The 19,061-nt window shown below is 34.3% G+C and overlaps 1 protein-coding gene across 5 annotated transcripts in view; it reads right to left on the bottom strand.

Moving 5' to 3' along the window:
• DLG1 (discs large MAGUK scaffold protein 1) overlaps nt 1-19,061 on the bottom strand; it is a 280,091-nt gene that overhangs the window by 251,291 nt on the left and 9,739 nt on the right. For all 5 annotated transcript variants that reach the window (XM_024752078.1, XM_024752079.1, XM_024752080.1 and 2 more), the window contains exon 4: nt 10,132-10,298. In XM_024752078.1, the coding sequence (XP_024607846.1) occupies nt 10,132-10,298 (167 nt within the window). The remainder of the gene's footprint in view (nt 1-10,131; nt 10,299-19,061) is intronic.

Genomic DNA, 19,061 nt, shown 5'->3' with positions numbered 1-19,061 from the left:
ATGGGGAGGCCATTCCTCTAGATTGTAAGAGAGTAAAGACAATGAACCAGATTTGATATGTGCCCTCCCGACTCATTTCAATGCCTGCTCCCAGGTCTTCACATTTGCTTTCCACCCTGAGCAGCCCTAGCAACACCTTGTGCCTCTGGCCTGCTGTCCACATCTCATCCTCTCACCTCCTCATTTGGGGCTTTCCTGCAAAGCACAAAACCAAATACCATATGCCCTGCACCCACAAATCCACAACCCTGAAGTGCAGGGGAATTCTTGCTCACTAGAAGCCAGTAGATAAATTCTTGCCCTTTCCCTCCTCGGATGCAGTATATATGGCTTCTCATAGATGCAATACCCAGGATCCAGCAATCAGTCTCACTTAGTGGCAGGAAGCATTCCTGTATTAGTTTCCCCTTATTTCCAGCTTATTCAACTTTTCCCTCACTTGTGCTTCCTAGCAGTGAATGAACTCCCTAAATAAAGTACATAATAGCACATTAGCCCTCTGCCTCAAGTTCTGTTAGTAGGGAAATCCAGATAATAGCAGAGACTTAATGTTCAAATGCAGTACATGAATCTTAACTGGATTCTGACTTTTTTAAAAGTCCTAAAAGATAGATCAGAAATGACTGCATGGATTGGAGAGAAAATTTAATAATTATTAACTTTCTTAGGTGTGATAATAGTTCTAAGGTTACACAGGAGAATGTCTGACTATTCTTACTCATAGGAGATATGTGCTAAAGTTTTTACAGTTTAAGTGCATGATGTCTGCGCCTGATTTTCAAATAGTTTCCCCAAATACACATATAGAGAAAAGGCAAATACTAAAAAATATTAGTAACTGTTGACTCTATATGGATGTTTGTTGGTCTATTCTTTCAATTTTACTGTACTTGGAAATGTTTTATGATAAAAAGAAAAAAATATAATCACCTTTAGCCTATTACTCAACTATAATATGGAAAGAACCACAGTTCTCACTTCATTCAAAAAACATTTACTGAACAACTACTACGTGCAAATACTAATATATTTCAGTAAATAAGGCAGTCCCTAACTTCAGGTACTTACACTCAGGTAGAGAGACTAAAATACATACAAAATAATGTACATTGGAGCATTTAATTACGACAGTAATGAACACTATCAAGTAGAGGTAGAAAGTGCTATAATAGGAGCTCTGGCAATCTGAGAGGTAAAAGAAGCCTTCTATCAGGAAGTGACCTTGTAGTGATCCTTGACTCTCTTGTAGTGATCTCTGACTCTTACAACCCATTTCCAAACTGTCCTCGAATCCTTGAGATCTACACTCAAAATATCTCATAATTCAGCCGTTTAGCACCTCCATTATCACACTTTGGTTCAAGCCTATATCCATCCTTAACTGGACTACTTAAACAGATTCCTAACAGGTCTCCTGCTTCTACCCTTACTACAGTATATTTTCAACAAAATAGCCTGAATGATCCTTTTAAAGGTTAGGTTAAATGATGTCACTCCTCTGCTCCAAAACTGCAAAAGCTTCACAAGATCTGCCCCCGTCTTACCCTCTGACCTCATCTCCCATTACTCTCTCCCTTTCTCACTCTGCTCTAGCCATACTGGCCATCTTGCTATTTCTCATATATTCTAGCCTTCTTCTTGCCTTAGTCTTTGCAGTGGTTATCCCCCAAATAGCTGCATCAACTTCCAATTCTTTGTACAAGTATCACTTCAACAAGGCCCATCATAAATACCCTACTTAAAACTGCAAAGCACACCCCCCATCTGGCATCCCTGCTCCCCTTAATCTGCTCTACCTTTTTTCCTCTCACATCACTTATCACCTTCTAACACACTAGATAAATGCATGATATACAATACGTGCTCAGTATTTGACATTTAAAATAAAATGCTAAAAATGAGCAGGAGTTGGCAAAAGAAATAAGAATCTTCTCGCAGAGGGAACATTATGTGGGGACCCCAAGCTAAGAGGAACCAGTGACCAAAGAAGGAAAGCACTCTAAAAGATGAGTGGAGAAACAGGCAGTGGCCAAATAACTCAGGATTTCTGAGTCTCATGAGGGATTTCCTACTTCACTCTGAGAGAAATGGAAAACCAATGAAAGGTAATAACATAATTTGCATTTTATAAAGATAATCTTGGAAGCAAACTGGCCATAAATTCAAAAGGGGAAAGTGTGAATGCAGACAGGCCAAAAATCTAGGCAAAAAATCAGGGTGGTTTAGACCAGAGTGGTAAGAATGGAGACACAGTGGAATGCTGATTCATGTGAAAATTTGCAAACTGCAGCACAAATTAGATGTAAACGTGAAAAGCAAAATAAAAGCTTCTGACAAATAATATAGTAGAGTATCTTTATCACCTAGGTGTTGGAAAACACTTCAGTAGGCACAAAAAGCATTAAACACAAATTGGACTATATTAAATTTAAGAAATCTTGATCATTAAAAGACTTCACTAAGAAAAGCATGCTTCAGAGTGGGAAAAAATATACATTACACATATACCTGACAAAAGAATCATATCCAGATAGACCTCCTACAAATCAATAAGACAGAAGATGTAAAGCAACAAAAAAAGTGTTAAAAACTTGGACACTTCAAAAAGATAGCAAAATGAACAATAAATATATGAAATGGTATTTGTTAATTGTTAATCTTGTTAATGATAAGTACAAATACAACAATATGAAGTACCAGTACACACCTAATGGAATGGTTGAAATTATTAATAAAAAGACTGACAATAACAAGTGTTCACAATTATGCGAAACAAATGAAACTTGCACATACTGGTGGTAATTATAAAAACAGGCATAATCACTCTGCAAAACAGTTTCCATTATGTTCTAAAACTAAATGTATCATTTTCATAATTGGGTATATACCCAACAGAAATGCATACACAGGTGCCCAAAAAACATACACACTCAGTTCTGCTATAATGTTGTTCTGAAAATGCAAATTTGTTCCAACACAACTGATATATTAGGAAACAGTATGAACAAAGCACAAATTTCATGTTTGCTTATGCTCAATCATATCTATGAGAAACACTAGGTAAGGGCAGAAAACTGAACCCCGAAGAAATGAGCCACATAGGAATACATAAAATGCACATATTTCAAGGCTTTAGTTTGAGTGTTACGAGTCACACTCATCCATATCTGGTGTTATAACTTTTCATCCACTTTCAGATAATTTTCCCTGCCAGCACTTCACAGTAACTCACAAGTTGCAACCCGAACACACACTCCCATAGCAAACAAGATTTTTTTCAAGGTAAAATGTCATATTTATTGTAATATTATGCATTTCTTAGTCACTTAACATGTGTGAAACTGTGCTGCCATTTCTATTAGGTTCTTACCTTTTTTAAATGTAGCACTCACCAAGTTTTAAGTTTTGAGTCCCCTACTTTCTCAAAACATAAGCCCTGTGGTTTTCACTGCACACCTTTGCATAGTATGATGATTTTTAAGAACTTAAACATTATACTATGGCAGAAATAACTGTAAAAGAATATTCAAAGCAGCACTAACCCAAAACTGGAAACAAGTAAAATATCCACCATCAATAGAATGGATAAATATAGTGTGGTGTATCATACAATGGAATATTATACAGCAGTAATAATGAAAAAACTTCAAATCATGGAAGAAATTCACAAATGTAAAGAAAAAAGCTAGACACAAGAAGCTAGAGTACATACTGTATAAATGTGTTAATATAGTTTTAAAAGAGGCAAAAAACACCAACACAATGGTGTTAGAAATCAGGATGGTCCTTTGAGGAAAAGGGATTAGGTAGTGAATAGGAAAGGTACAAGGGAGATTTTGGGGGTATTGGTACTTTTTTTTTTAATTGAGATTTAACGGACATACCACAAAATTCACCAAATTATAAGGTATACTATTCACTGGTTTTTAGTATATTCACAGAGTTGTGCAACGATCATCACTATCTAATTACAGAATCCGTTAGCAGTCATTTCATTTTTTTCCCATGGCCTGATGTATTCACAATGCAGTAATTCATCAAGCTGTACATTTATAATTTGTGGACCTTTATATATGAATATTACAAAGAACTTCAATAAATTTTTTAAAGTTAGTATTTAGAGGACTTCAGATTAAACCGTGCAGGCTGAATATACACTTCAACTGTCTCCTAACTCTACTTAAATTAAAGCAGATGGATTACTTTAAAGCATTAAATACAAGGTCAAAGAGAAGGGGAAAATAGATATCCTCCCTATACCACTGAGTCAGATAATTTCCCTCCCATAAAGATGAACTCAGAAGGAGTTCCATCAGTCCCCATCTGATACAGGAGACCTAGAGATAGCAGGGACAACTGAAAACGAGAGTACGTTACTGAAAGTGGGTATTCTTAACCTACCTAAATTAATACTTTCTTTTTTCACAGAATCATACTATATCTTCTGATCTGCAACCTGCTTTCAATCATTTAATAACATACAGTAGATATAGAGACTATATTTTTATGCCTGCTATTTTATATTACATTAAGTGGCTGTATGATATTATGTTTATCCAGTTTCTTACTGATAATCATTTAGATTGTTTTGGTTTTTATTAATATTACAAATAATACTGCAATGAGCAGGCATATATTTTTTAATATATATTAATAATTTATGAGAGTACATCTGTGACATATACTGGATCAAAGGATATGAATATATACTGTCAGGCTGTCTTTCAAAACTGCTGCACCACTGTATTCTCCTACCAACAGAATAAGAGTTTCTGCTTCCTCACGTTTAATTAATCTTTGACAATCAAGTTAGTTAAAAATATTCTGTCAATTTAATTTGCATTTTTTAAAGTTACATTGAACATCTCTTCATAGGCTTATTGGCCCATTTGTATTTCTTTTTCTCCAAACTGCCCGTTCATGTCCTTTGGTCACTACCCTATTGAATTTGCCTTTTTCCTTCTTATTGATCGGTAAGAGGTTTCTTGAGTTAAAAGGGTTAGAAATTAGTTCCTTTTTATAAATGTGACAAATTTTTTTCCCAGTGTAACATTTCTTATTTGTTCATTGTATCTTTTAAGATACAGAAATTCTATAATCAAAGTTCAAACAAACTTTGTAAAATCCACAAAGAAATTCTACAGTCAGTATTCTTAACCTTTTCTTTGAATTTTTCAAGGTTTTCTTTGTTGTGCTCAGAAAAGCTTTCCCTCTATCCAAAAAAGACTGAAAAGTTTATTTTTATGGTTTCATTTCTTTTTAACCTTTTGATCCATTTGAAACGTACTGTATCATCAGGAATAGGACTGCCACAGACTAAATGTTTGTGTCCCCCTCCAAATTCACAGGTTGAAATTCTAACCCCCAACGTGACAGTATTGGAGTGGCCAAAAAGTTCCTTCGGTTATAAGTAAAAATGAAAGACATATTTTTCATTTTCACCAAGAATTTTATTGAACAATGTACTCACTGTTTTGTTCCACTACCTTCTGCCATTTTTCAGGCAACTTCATAATTCCATCTTCCCAAAACATTTTATCTTTTTGAGCAAAGAACTCTTCCAGGTGCCTTTTACAGTCTTCCAGGGAACTGAAGTTTTTCCCATTAAGGGAATTTTGTAAAGACTGAAATAAATGGAAATCCTAAGGTGCAATGCCTGGTGAATACGGCAGATGAATCAGATCTTCCCAGCCAAGCTGTAACAATTTTTGCCTGGTCATCAAAGAAACATGCGGTCACCCTGATGGAAGATTATGCGTTTTCTGTTGACTAATTCCGGAAGCTTTTCATCGAGTGCTGCTTTCAGTTAGTCTAATTGGGAGCAGTACTTGTTGGAATTAAACGTTTGGTTTTCCAGAAGGATCTCATAATAGAGGACTCCCTTCCAATCCCACCATATACACTACATCACCTCCTTTGCATGAAGACCAGCCTTTGGTGTGGTTGGTGGCGGTTCATTTTGCTTGCCCCACCATCTCTTCCGTTCCACATTATTGTACAGTATCCACTTTTCATTGCCCGTCACAATTTGTTTTAAAAATGGAACGTTTCATTACGTTTAAATAGAGAATCACATGCAGGAACACTGTTAAGAAGGTTTTTTTCACTTAACTTACGTGCAACCCAAACATCAAAGCAATGAACATAACCAAGCTGGTGCAAATGATTTTCAACGCTTCATTTGGATATTTTGAGTATATCAGCTATCTCCCGTGTGGTATAATGTTGATTGTTCTCACTTAATGTCTCAATTTGATGACTATCAACTTCAACTAGTCTACCCGACTGTGAAGAACTGTCCAGCGAGAAATCTCTAGCACAGAACTTTGCAAATTACTTTTGACACATTCAATTAGTCACAGCACCTTCTCCATATACTGCACAAATCTTTTTTTGTGTTTCAGTTGTGTTTTTACCTTTCTTGAAATAATAAAGCATAATATGCCAAAAATGTTGCTTTTTTCTTCGATCTTCAATATTAAAATGGCTACACAAAAATTCACCAATTCTGATAAGTTTTTTTTAAATGTACGCTGATATGACAGCTGTCACAATACAATCTAACAAAATTTTTTTCAAATGAAGTTAAAGGCAACTAAGCACTAATAGAGCCATCTTACAGACAAAACTGAGTGAACTTTTTGGCCAACCCAATATTAAGAAATGGGGCCTTTGGGAAGTGATTAGGTCTTGAGAGTGGAGCTTTTGTGAATGGCATTAATGCCTTTATAAAAGAGACCCCAGAAAGCTTCCTCACACCTTCCTCAATGATAAGGACATAGCAAGAAGATGGCCATCAATGAACCAGGAAGTGAGATCTCACTAGACAGTGAATCTATTAGTGACCTGATCTTAGACTTCCCAGCCTCCAGAACTGTGAGGAATAAATCTGTGTTGTTTATAAGCCACTTAGTCTATGGTATTCTGTTATAGCAGCCCCAAAGAACTAAGATAGAATAGTGCATCCTTCTTTGTTGGAATTTCTCCTTAAATCAAACAATTTCTCCTACTCTTGCATTTTGCTTCCTTTCATATATTCTTCTTTACAATCTCTAAAAGTAATTGTTCTTATTTTAGAATAGATTTGTTTTTATAAAAATGACACATGCTCATTATTTTTAAAAAGTAACAGAGAAGTACTAAACAAAACAAAATCCCCATTACCCACAATCATTAATATTAAGCAAACATATGCAAACGTCTCACTAGACATATGTTCAAAGTAAAAGACATACCAAAACCAAAAAAAGTTATAACTAAATGGAATACTAATTATGTCACTTTAAAATTAAATGGTATTGGGTTCCCTGGTGGCGCAGTGGTTGAGAGTCCACCTGCCGATGCAGGGGACACGGGTTCGTGCCCTGGTCCAGGAAGATCCCACATGCCGCGGAGCGGCTGGGCCCGTGAGCCATGGCCGCTGAGCCTGTGCTCCGCAACAGGAGAGGCCACAACAATGAGAGGCCCACGTACCACACACACACACACAAAAATGGTATTAATTTCCATTTTACTACATCAGAAGAAATAGAAGAAACACAGTCACAAGGCCACATATTAACTGACAAATGGGAATCTGGCAAGAGTTAGATCAGTTACCAACTGTTAAAAAAAAAAAAAAAGACAAGAAAGAAAAGTGGATAGATGCTTTACAAGACAAAGATTTTTACTTTAAGAGAATAAGAGAGGCAAGCCCTGGTGGAAATTGATCAATCTCAAATAACTTCTGCAACAATAACTCTCTTTAAGATAGTCCTGCAAAAGTGAACATAAAGTGAAAGAGACAAGATCATGTTGCAAGCAATTTTGTCAGAAAAAGATTACCTTACTTTTTAATCCAAAAATTAGTGCACAGTGTAATAATAATCTAATTTTTTTGTACAAGACAAAATATTTTCATGATTTTAATTTTTTTCAAGTTATAGTCCAATAAAAACTTTTTTTGCATTTGTTTTGAGTCAGTGGATTCTCTTCAACTGTAAAACACTTGAGGTGAATTAAATTATCCAACTCTCTTTTCAGTCCCAAACACTGTGCCCCTAAGAGCTTAAAGCAGGAATTGAAATGAGAGATCAAGTTAAAGGTCACTTAGCCAAGTTTTCTGTCCAAATGAAGCATAAATGAATGGATAATAGAGGAACATACTTTCCTTCAAAAGAAATCAAATCTCCAAATATTCCAAGCTTTTTTTTTAAGTCTTATGACTGTCATCCACCAGTGTGTTTCAAAACTATTTGCACTTTCAGACTAACATCTTCAGGGTATCCTGTCCTCTCTGAAAAACAGTACTTCCCCTTAACTGACCTTAGCTCAGATTTTTCTCTTTTTAAGAATCTAGGACTTGATGGATATATCCCCATGTTCCCTTTACTAAGTCCACCCATGAATGGGTACAGATTTCAAACATTACTACAGCATCTTCCATGCAACAAGCCCTAAACAACATTTTGTAACCATACTCCCTTCTCCTCCACATTCCTAATTAATAAGATCTGATATTTCAGTCTGAAAGGTCTTATTCTCCTCTTAATTTTAGATACCTTTATTATGTCCATAATATACCTTTCAGGACATGCAGAAACCAGCAATGCAAAAAGCATTCTAGGTACCAGTGCCTCATAATTTTATAAAAGTTGAAATGTTTCCAATACCATTCTTAACGGAATTCAATACACAGTTGATCTTTCAGACTGAAATCTATATGGAAATTAACTTGCAGCTTGCAGAACTGTCCACTTATTTAACCTTAAAGAACATTTACTGGTTACAATGATCAGGCCATTATCTAAACAATCACCTATAAAAACAGACAACTCAACTTCAAGAACTCTATGCTTTATAATCATAGCTGAGCATCATAAATCAGACAATAGAAAAATAATTAAGTTATTAAATAAGAAGCCAATTCCCTTAAAATTTAACATGTTTCTTAAAATTTTTTAACCTAGGACCACAGTAAATGTGAAATAGAAACTGTATTACTGATTTACATTTTAAAAATCTATCTGAAATGGACTAACATAAGTGCAAATGATATATCAATTAAAGGGAATGGAAACTGAAACTATCTAAGAGAAAATGATGATGAAAATAAGAGAAGAGAAAAATGAAGATACATAGGCAATACAACACTACATTCTCTAACCAGAGAAAAATACAAGGACATACTATGATTAGTAAAGAGAACTGTGAAATGGGTATTAAGATGCCTAAAATCCAAAGGTAAACTTGCCCAAATTAGCCAAATAAGCTGGGTCAAGTCATTCCTTTTCTTCTGGATCTCAGTTTCCTCATCTTTAAGATGAAGGGGAGGGATCAAATGTTTCTCTGATTCTTCCTGCTCTAAAATTCTACAGTTCTATGTTATTTAATATAAGAGAAAACTGAGAATCTGTTTCACTACCAAAGGGCTGTCTGGTTGCTGCCTACCACTACTTTTCCCTGATTCAAAGTCAGTCTGACAACCACCTTCAAATGACTAATGTTCCTCAGACAGAATCCTCATTACAAAATGCTTCATATCTCTGTTATGTCATATCTACCAGCAACAGTAGATCACAACAAAAAAAGAACATTACTAAAACAGTTATGAAAACTCAAAGAAATAATTAGCTACAAAAAAAATAGAGAAACCAATGCTGTCCTTAAGATTTCTTGATCAGTCTCTAGTGAGATTTAAAAATGCAATCCTTCAAGCCAATAAACAGAGAATCTGTGTAGCAACCGCTTTCTGAGAAAAAATACCAGAGCAAAACCATCTTTTCAAAGTAGTTTCCATCTAATTATTACACAGATGGGGCCTCACTAAGGTCTAGCGTGCAAAGTAATTTTTAATAAAGTAATATACTTTAAGTAATATTAATAAGCCTGAAGCATTGATAATACTAAGTAAGACTTAAGTAGTACTTTAATAGTCAAGTATTTCAGACCTTGAACCATTCACAACATTTTAAGACAGGGGTACCAGAAATTCTGAGCTTATCCTTTCAATAGTATTTTTAATCCCATCCTTTTTATTCTATTATAAATGATACTTCCACAAAATATCCATTTTAATAAAATGAGAAAACTTAGGAGCCCCAATTAATTGATCACTGAAAAACAGCTTAAGGAAAAGTTTTTTTATCTTACCTCTACACTAGGGCTAAGGCTACTTGGTAGTGTTTCTGAAGTCACAGTAGTGCTTGGAAGGCTGGAAATTTCCCAAGTATTCACAGGCTGCACTGGTTCAGACTGCTTTGAACGATCTATACATTTTGGATTATCCAGTAAGGTCACTTCATAAAATTCTTGAATATCTAGATGTGAGGAAAGGAAAAGAAAAATTCAAAAGTATTTAAATTTTCTAATTAAACTATGTATTGCTGAAACAACGTAACTCAAAAGCAAAATTTTTACTCTAGATTAGTAAAATAAATCCAAACTTATAATGTACTTATACAGTGAATATTTTCTCATTTTATTATGTCACACATCAGAACCTGCAGGGCACAGTGTTAAAGTCATAGGCTTTTTATACTTCGAAGTCAGTGCTGAGTTCAAATCCCTATTCCATCATCAATTAGCTACATGTATAGGCAAGTTACTTAATCTCTGATAACTTGCTTCTTATCACTGTGAATTGTTTCAAGTATTCAGTGCAATACATGTAAAGTGCACACGGGCACACACTCGGCTCCTAACAGATAGTAGTTAATACTATTATTGTGAATTCTGCAGACATAAGTCATCACTGATATTTTATGTTTTTGTATCACCAATATCCAGGCTGGGAATGTAAACCCCTCAAGTGGTTTCAACTGCCCTTGTAACCAAAGTAAAACAAAAGAAGAATAATACATTAAAATAAAATCAAAGAACTAGGAAGTATTTTTTAGATAGCCTCGAATTTGAATATTTGAAATAGTAAGTAAAAATATTTTGTTATTTTAGAAATAATCAGTTAAAAGTATGACAAAACTCTGAAAGAAATGATAAATGTACTTATAGCAACACAGGATAATTTGGAAGATCAAGTTACTCTGCTATCAGCCGGAATTATATGAACTTAGTATATTAACACTGGTTATTCATGCTGCTCAGAAGCTCTGAGTGGTAGTTATATCATGTTTAACTACCCCACTACTAGTTTTTTATCCACCTCCTGGTATAATTTTGAGTTGATTTTTTTTAAAGGAGGGAAATTATTATTTAGCAGTAAAGATGGGGTATTATCTTGTATAGAATCAAATAAAATAACTGTAAATAATATTTAGAAAGAATAACTTTTATTTCTTGTTTTCTCAATATGATTAAAAGATTAGTATCTCCCTTAAAAAACAACATCAGGGGCTTCCCTAGTGTCACAGTGGTTGAGAGTCCGCCTGCCGATTCAGGGGACACGGGTTCGTGCCCCGGTCCAGGAAGATCCCACATGCCCTGGAGTGGCTGGGCCCGTGAGCCATGGCCACTGAGCCTGCGCGTCTGGAGCCTGTGCTCTGCAATGGGAGAGGCCACAACAGTGAGAGGCCCGTGTACCACAAAAAAAAAAAACAAAAAAAAACCATCAGAAGATACTAGAGACAAAGTAACTCCCTTTTTAGTTTTGATAACCAGTGGAATTGTAGAACTTTCTAGATAAAAGGCTAATAAAAACTCAGGTCTGACAGTGAGAATAATATCGGCCTACTTCACAGGATGTTAATACTGCTGCAGAAAATTGTATGTGAAAGCATTTTATAAACCATGAATCACTATATAAAACTGTTCACATAACCATCATGGAAAAAATTTAAAACTCAAATTCAGAGCATTAGCTACAAATGGTTCTTACCAAACAAAAACTGTTTAATCTGAACCTAAATCAAGTCTTTAGAACCAACTTCTAGTTCAGAGGGAATACAGGGGACAGAGGAACAAGTTAAATGACACCAGAAAAGAAATCAACAAAACTGATTCAGAGGGAGACATTCTACAAGACAAATGGCCTGGTATCTTGAGAAAGCAATGTCACGAAAGGGAAAATAAATTGTTTGAAAGTAAGAATTTCTGTATAAAAGAAACAAAAAAAACACACCAACTAACTGCAACGTCAGAGCCTTAACTGGTGTGTGTGTGTGTGTGTGTGTGTGTGTCTGTTTGTTTGGGGAAGGCTGGGGAGGGGGGACAAACTATAAAAGTCATTGTGACAAGAACAGGGAAACTTAAATATAGACTATCTTCCAGAAAATATTAGGGGAAAAAATTTTTTTCTAGAAGATATATATGTGTGTGAGAGTATGTATATATTTATGTAGCAGGACATGTATTTCTATATATATAAGAGGTATATTTTTTATATATGTAGGAGATAAATATTTGTAGATCTATCTACCTACCTGTCTATAGAGATCTCCTACCCCCCAAATCAAACAAACAAAAAACAGAGCTCCTAGTACAGTATTATGCCTCCCAAGAGCACTAAATCAGTGTTGATCAATTGGTTAGTTACCAGTCTCAATATAAATAGCCCACATCACTACATAAAATTTTTATTATATTATCCAATACTGTAAGTCAAGTTCCAAATCTTAAATTTCTATGCGACCTTTCGTTCTATAATTAGCAGAAATACTGATATATTGTCCTTTAATAACATCTCTTAAAATTTTAGGCCAGTGCTGTCCAAAATAACTATCTGCAGTGATAAATGTTCTATAGCTATACTGTCCAATATGGTAGCCACTAGTTATATATGCCTCTTGAGCATTTAAAATGTGACTAGTGTGACTGAGGAACTGAATTTCTTATTTTATTTAGGTTTAATTAATTTAGGTACCTACTATGGTAGAGGACAACAGAGATCTAGACTAATATAATTCAGAGTAACACTTTACTATCTAGTATGGTCAAGGAATAAAGTGTTCCCTACACTTTATTATGAATTTTTCAAAAGTTCACTTGCAACTTGCTACTATTAATTGAAATACCTCATTTCTAGGTCTTACATTAATCTATCAAACAGTCCTTTCTAATTTGCTGTATATGAGCTCCTATGGACTAGAGAACCAAATATCCACATTATTAACTATATCACATTTAAGAAAAAACAAGCTGAGTAAACACCCACTAGGATGGTTATTATCAACAAAGCAGTAAATAACAAGTGTCAATAAGGATACGGAGAAATTAAACCCTCGTGCATTGCCGGTAGGAATATAAAATGATGCAGCCACGTTGAAAACGGTATGGTGGTTTCGCAAAATATTAAAACACAGACTCACCATTTGATCCAGCAATTCCACTTCTGGGTATATTCCCAAAAGAATTGAAAGGACTCAAATAGATATTTATATACCCATGTTCATAGCAGCATTATTCACAATATCCAAAAGGTGAAAACAACCCAAATGTTCAACAACAGATGAATGATTAATAAACAAAATGTGCTATATACAAACAATGTAATATTATTCAGTCTTTAAAAGCAATGAAATTCTGATACAATCTACAACATGGATGGATGAATCTTGAAGACATGATGCTAAGTGGAGTAAGCCAAACACAAAAAGACAAATATTGTATGATTCCACTTATATGAGGTACCTAGAATAGTCAAATTCATAGAGACAGAAAGAGAAGTTATTCCCAGGGACTGGGATAAGAAGAGAATGGGGAGTTACTGTTTAATGGGTAAAGAAATTCAATTTGAGATGGTGAAAAAGTTCCAGAGATGAACAGTGGTGATAGCTACCGAATGTGAATGTACTTAATGCCACTGAACTACACACTTATTTTAAAAATGGTAAATTTTATGCTATATATATTTTATCACAATTTAAAAAATGAGCTGAATTGAGAGTCTAGGGGAGTTTAAATAAGTAAAGTGCATGGGATACAATATGTGGTTTTATAATATTTTAGCTATTTAGATATCTGTTTCCTGCTAGGGTCAAGATAACTGATATTGCCAGATAAGACCCAACTTAAAAAGAGATTAGTTACCATACTTGGCTAACTAAAACTATAAGCAAAAGTACTGAAATATTTGTTAACATATGTACAGTGTGGTGACATTTCTGATGACAGTCTGTCACAGTAGTTATCACTTTCCTTAAAAATATGTATTTATATGCACACACACATCTTTAATCTTAACCCATATTCCACCTCGACTAACATTCCAAAGTTTATACACTTTATTTCATTTGACCACCACATTTCTTCATCTTTAGGGTGTCCCGAGACAATGGAGGTGAGCAACATAATAACACTCCTTCAGAAACTATTTCTCAATTACAATTCCTTCAGTTGTATCAGTGAAGCTTTTTCAAAGGTGCATCCAATCAAAAAAGGCACCCTCTGGAAAAACTGCACAGAGATTGAGCTTTTCTTAGTAGTCCCAAGTATTAATATTTTATATTTACCATGCAGTCCCTGTTCTTTATAGTTAATCAACATTTTATATGTCAGAAGTGAATTATTATAACTGTTCATAACTATAAAGATTTAGAAAAAAGGTTAGATTATCATTATGACAAGATTAGCATTTCTACAAAGTAACATTCTAGAATTCAAAGTATTATCTTCTACTTTTTCTTTAGTTTTCTAAACTCAGGAGTATAACATGGAGTACCATAAGATATCTAGTCTAAAGTAAAACAGAAGTTACTACACAAATATAAGACAAAAACAAACATGGTAAATTCTAGTATAATCCCAATCTCTCCTATTTCCTAAAAGTCTGTTCAACATGCCAATGTCTGAAAATCCAAGTTATTCTCAAAAGACCAACTTCATGAAAATAAAGAATTAAATTAATGAGCTTACTCTGAACACTTAAGACATTCAGCCAATAAATATTAATGGAGTGAGGGACTTCCCGGTGGCTCAATGGTCAAGAATCCACCTGCCAATGCAGGGGACACGGGTTTGATCCCTGGTCCAGGAAGATCCCACATGCTGTGGAGAAGCCCGTGAGCAACAACTACTGAGCCTGTGCTCTAGAACCCACGAGCCACAACTACTGAGCCCACGTGCCACAACTACTGAAGCCCACATACCTAGAGCCTGTGGCTCTGCAACAAGAGAAGCCACCGCAATGAAAAGCCTGTGCACCACAACGAAGAGTAGCCCCCGCTCACTGCAACTAGAGAAAAGCCCATGAGCAGCAACAAAGACCCAACACAGCCAAAAATAAATTAATTAATTTAAAACTATATATATTAATGGAGTGAATACCTTCTGGAAGAGAAATAAGAGAATTAAAATATGAGATACAACCATAATGCCTTTGGGAGATTGAGATAACTGAGGAAAAAAATTATACAACACCTAAAGTTTTCCAATTTAAAGCACCTAAAAAGGCAGAATTCTATAAAAGTTTGACAGCTATATTTTAAATCATAGTAAATCAAAGTGTAAAGAAAATGAGAGAATGCAGTTAAAATGATTGTCATTAAATAGACAAGAGTGATCCCATACTCATCCAAAAATACATACAGCTCACCCAGATATATACCAGACATATAATTTAAATGTCTGATACATTTTTATCACCCTGAAAAAAATTATTTACTTTGAAAATAATGATGCACTAAAGCAAGCAAGAAGAGAAAACAAGAAAATGCAGGAATGTTAAAACATGCGTTAGAGGGAAACTACCCTTTAGTTGACTCCCAGTTGAAAATATTAATTTTGTCGAGCCTACAGATCAGTATTATCACAGTCTAGTCCTCATTTTCCATTTATAGTCTGCAAGTGCTTTCACTGTTTTGGACTAAATTGGGTACCCACAAGTGCAGTTCCTGAACAAAGATCTAAATTATAAGGTCACAAAGCTATAACACGTACAATAGAAAAATTCTCAAAAATTAAACTTAAACACAACTAATTAGGCCAACAGAACTCAGAAGAATCATTCCTATTACAAAAAAGTTTTTATTTGGAAATCCCTAAGATTACATGTATTTCATAAGTCTCCAAATCTAAGTAAAAATTTCTTTATTATTTTCTTGCTAAAATTCAAAGTTTGCAAACACTAGGAGTAAGGGAAGTACAGAATTCCAGAAATTCCCTCAAAGGAAGTTGAGAAAAAGTTTTCTAGCTTTTAGTGATAACTTACATCATCCTAAACAGAGAAACTCACAAACCATAAAACATTTCTCAAACTAAAGAAATAAGGCAGTACTAACTCAGGATCAGAATAGGAAGTCTAAACACAGGCTCAAGAATGTGTAATAATTTAATATAATATAGGTAATATCTCTAATCTATGAGTAATATTTTAGTTAATGGAAAAAATATTAAGACCTTAACAGACACCTCAGCAAAGAAGATATACAGACAGCCAATAAGCATATGGAAAGCTGCTCCACCATATATCATCAGGGAAATGCACATTAAAACAAAAAGATCCCACTACACATCTATTAGAAAGGCCAAAATACAGAACACTGACAACAACAAATGCTGGCAAAAATATGAAACAATGGGAACTCTCATTCACCGCTGGTGGGGATGCAAAATGATACAGCCACTTTGGAAATTTGGTGGTTTTTTACAAAACTAAACATACTCATCATACAATCCAGCAGTCATGTTCCTCAGTATTTACCCAAATGAGTTGAAAACTTATGTCCACACAAAAACCTGCACACAGATGTTTACAGCAGCTTTATTCATAAATGCCAAAAGTTGGAAGCAACCCAGATATTCGATAGGTGAATGAATAAACTGCAGTACATCCAGACAACAGAATATTATTCACACTCAAAAACAAAAACAAAAATTAAAAAACAAAAACTATGAATCCATAAAAATATGTGGAGGAACCTTAAGTGCATATTACTAAGTGAAAGAGGCCAACATGAAGAGGCTACATGCCGTGTGATTCCAACCATATGACATTCTGGAAAAGGCAGAACTATGGAGACAGTAAAAAGATTAGTGATTGCCAGGGGCTGGAGGTAGAAGAGACATGAATAGGCAGAGTACAAAGGATTTTTAGCACAGTAAAACTATTCTGTATAGCGTGGTGGATATATACAAATATAGATCTATAACGGTAGACATATGTCATGATACATTTGTCCAAACCTATAGAATGTACAACCCCAAGGGTGAATACTAAGGTAAAACTATAGACTTTGGGTGATAATGCTATGCTCATGTAGGTTCATCAATTGTGACAAATGCACCAATCTGGTGGAGATGCTGATAATAAGACAGTCTATGTATGTGTGGGGACAGGGGGTATATGGGAAATCTCTGTACCTTCCTTTCAATTTTGCTGTGAATCTGTAACTGTTCTAAAGAATAAAGTCTTTAAAAACTTAAATTGGAACAGATATGAGCTATCAAGTCATGAAAAGACATGGAGAAACCTTAAATGCATATTGCTAAGTGAAAGAAACAATCTGAAAAGGGCACACACTTGTGATTCCAACTATATAACATTCTGGAAAAGGCAAAACTACAGAGACAATAAAAAGATCACTGGTTGCCAGGGAATCGGGAGGAGGGAGAAAGAGATGAACAGGTGGAGCAAGAGACAGCAGAAAGATCAGTGGTTGCCAGGGGTTTGGGGGTAGGGAGGGAAGGTACGAATATGTGGAACACAGATTTTTAGGGGAGTGTAACTATTCTGTATGATACTGTAATAGTGGATACATTTGTCAAAGCAACAAATGTATATGTCAAGTTTATCGATGTATAATGCAAAGAGTGAACCCTAGTAAACTATGGACTTTAGTTAATAACAATATATTAATACTGGCTTATCAACTGTAACAAATATACCACACTAATGAAGACATCAATAAGAGAAGAAACAGGAGTGTGGGTTGGTAAGGATATGGGAACTCTCTGCTTTCCACTCAAGTTTCTGTAAACCTGAAACTGCTGAAAAAGTTAAAAGTCTAATAATTTTTTTAAATGTTTAAGGGAGCATAATAATGAATTTATATTACAAAAACAAGCAATCTCATACTGTATTTCAAAATAATTTCCAAATGTATTAAGGATTTAAATGTTAAAAAAAGAAGCCATGACAGAATTTGAATATAGTAAAGACTTTTTATAATCTCAGGGATAGGAAAGGCTTTCTAAGCATAATACCAAGGGTAAAAGCACAACAAAATTGATAAATCTAAGCATATATAAATGTGTTTTTTAAATTAAATTTTAAAAACAAATGACAAACAATGGAAGCTATTTGCAACTTGCAAGGCAGACAGAATTGGTATCTCTAATGTAGATTTTATACCTCTAAGAAAAAAATGAAAAAAAGAAGTAAGGATTAAAATATTTGACAAATTGAATCTAGTTTCCTCATATTTTTCTAACTATAACACTTATATAAATGGTGATTATTGATATTAGTGTTTCATTTTTATGTATTTTATTAATTTGTTTTTGTTATTAAACTCATAAAACAAACAAACAAACAAAAAGTGGTTGGAGGGGCAAATGACATGAACAAATAATTCCTAGAAATTAAAATAAACAACGATGTAAGAAAATTGTTACATCGTTGGCTATTTATTTATTCAAAGAAATACATAATAAAACATCAAAATGACTGAAGGTGTATTCCACATATCAGAATAGAAAATATTAAAAAGATAGATAATACTGCATAGCTTAAGGTATAGTAAATTAGTCATTCTTCCACATAATATCTAAAAAATTAAATTGATATAACATTTCTGACAGTAATTTTAAAAACTGCATCAAAAGCCTTTTTAAATTGCACATCCCCTTTTACTAAGCAATTCAATACTAGGAACTTACCCAAAGGACATCATCAAGGATGCAGAACAAAGAGGCATATACAAATGCAATGTTGTTTATAATTCAGAAAAATTATATACCTAAATGCTCCTAGGAAATCATTAATAAAACTACAATAAATCTATACAGTGAAATACAGTCTTTAAATGGTACAAATCCATTGATACGGAAAGGTAATGATAAATTTTGTGGGATAAAAATAGTTAAAATGTATAGTACAGAGAAGTCACACTGTATACACTTAAGCAAATTCAACCATAGCACCCCTTTCCACCAAAAAAAGGGCAATTCTACCTATCAGTCCACCTTGT

The sequence above is a fragment of the Neophocaena asiaeorientalis genome, unplaced genomic scaffold, assembly GCF_003031525.2.
Source record: "Neophocaena asiaeorientalis asiaeorientalis breed wild unplaced genomic scaffold, Neophocaena_asiaeorientalis_V1.1 scaffold293, whole genome shotgun sequence".
Lineage (NCBI taxonomy): Eukaryota > Metazoa > Chordata > Mammalia > Artiodactyla > Phocoenidae > Neophocaena > Neophocaena asiaeorientalis.
Note: the sequence above shows the minus strand (reverse complement) of the source record. Positions and strands in the feature narration are given on the sequence as shown.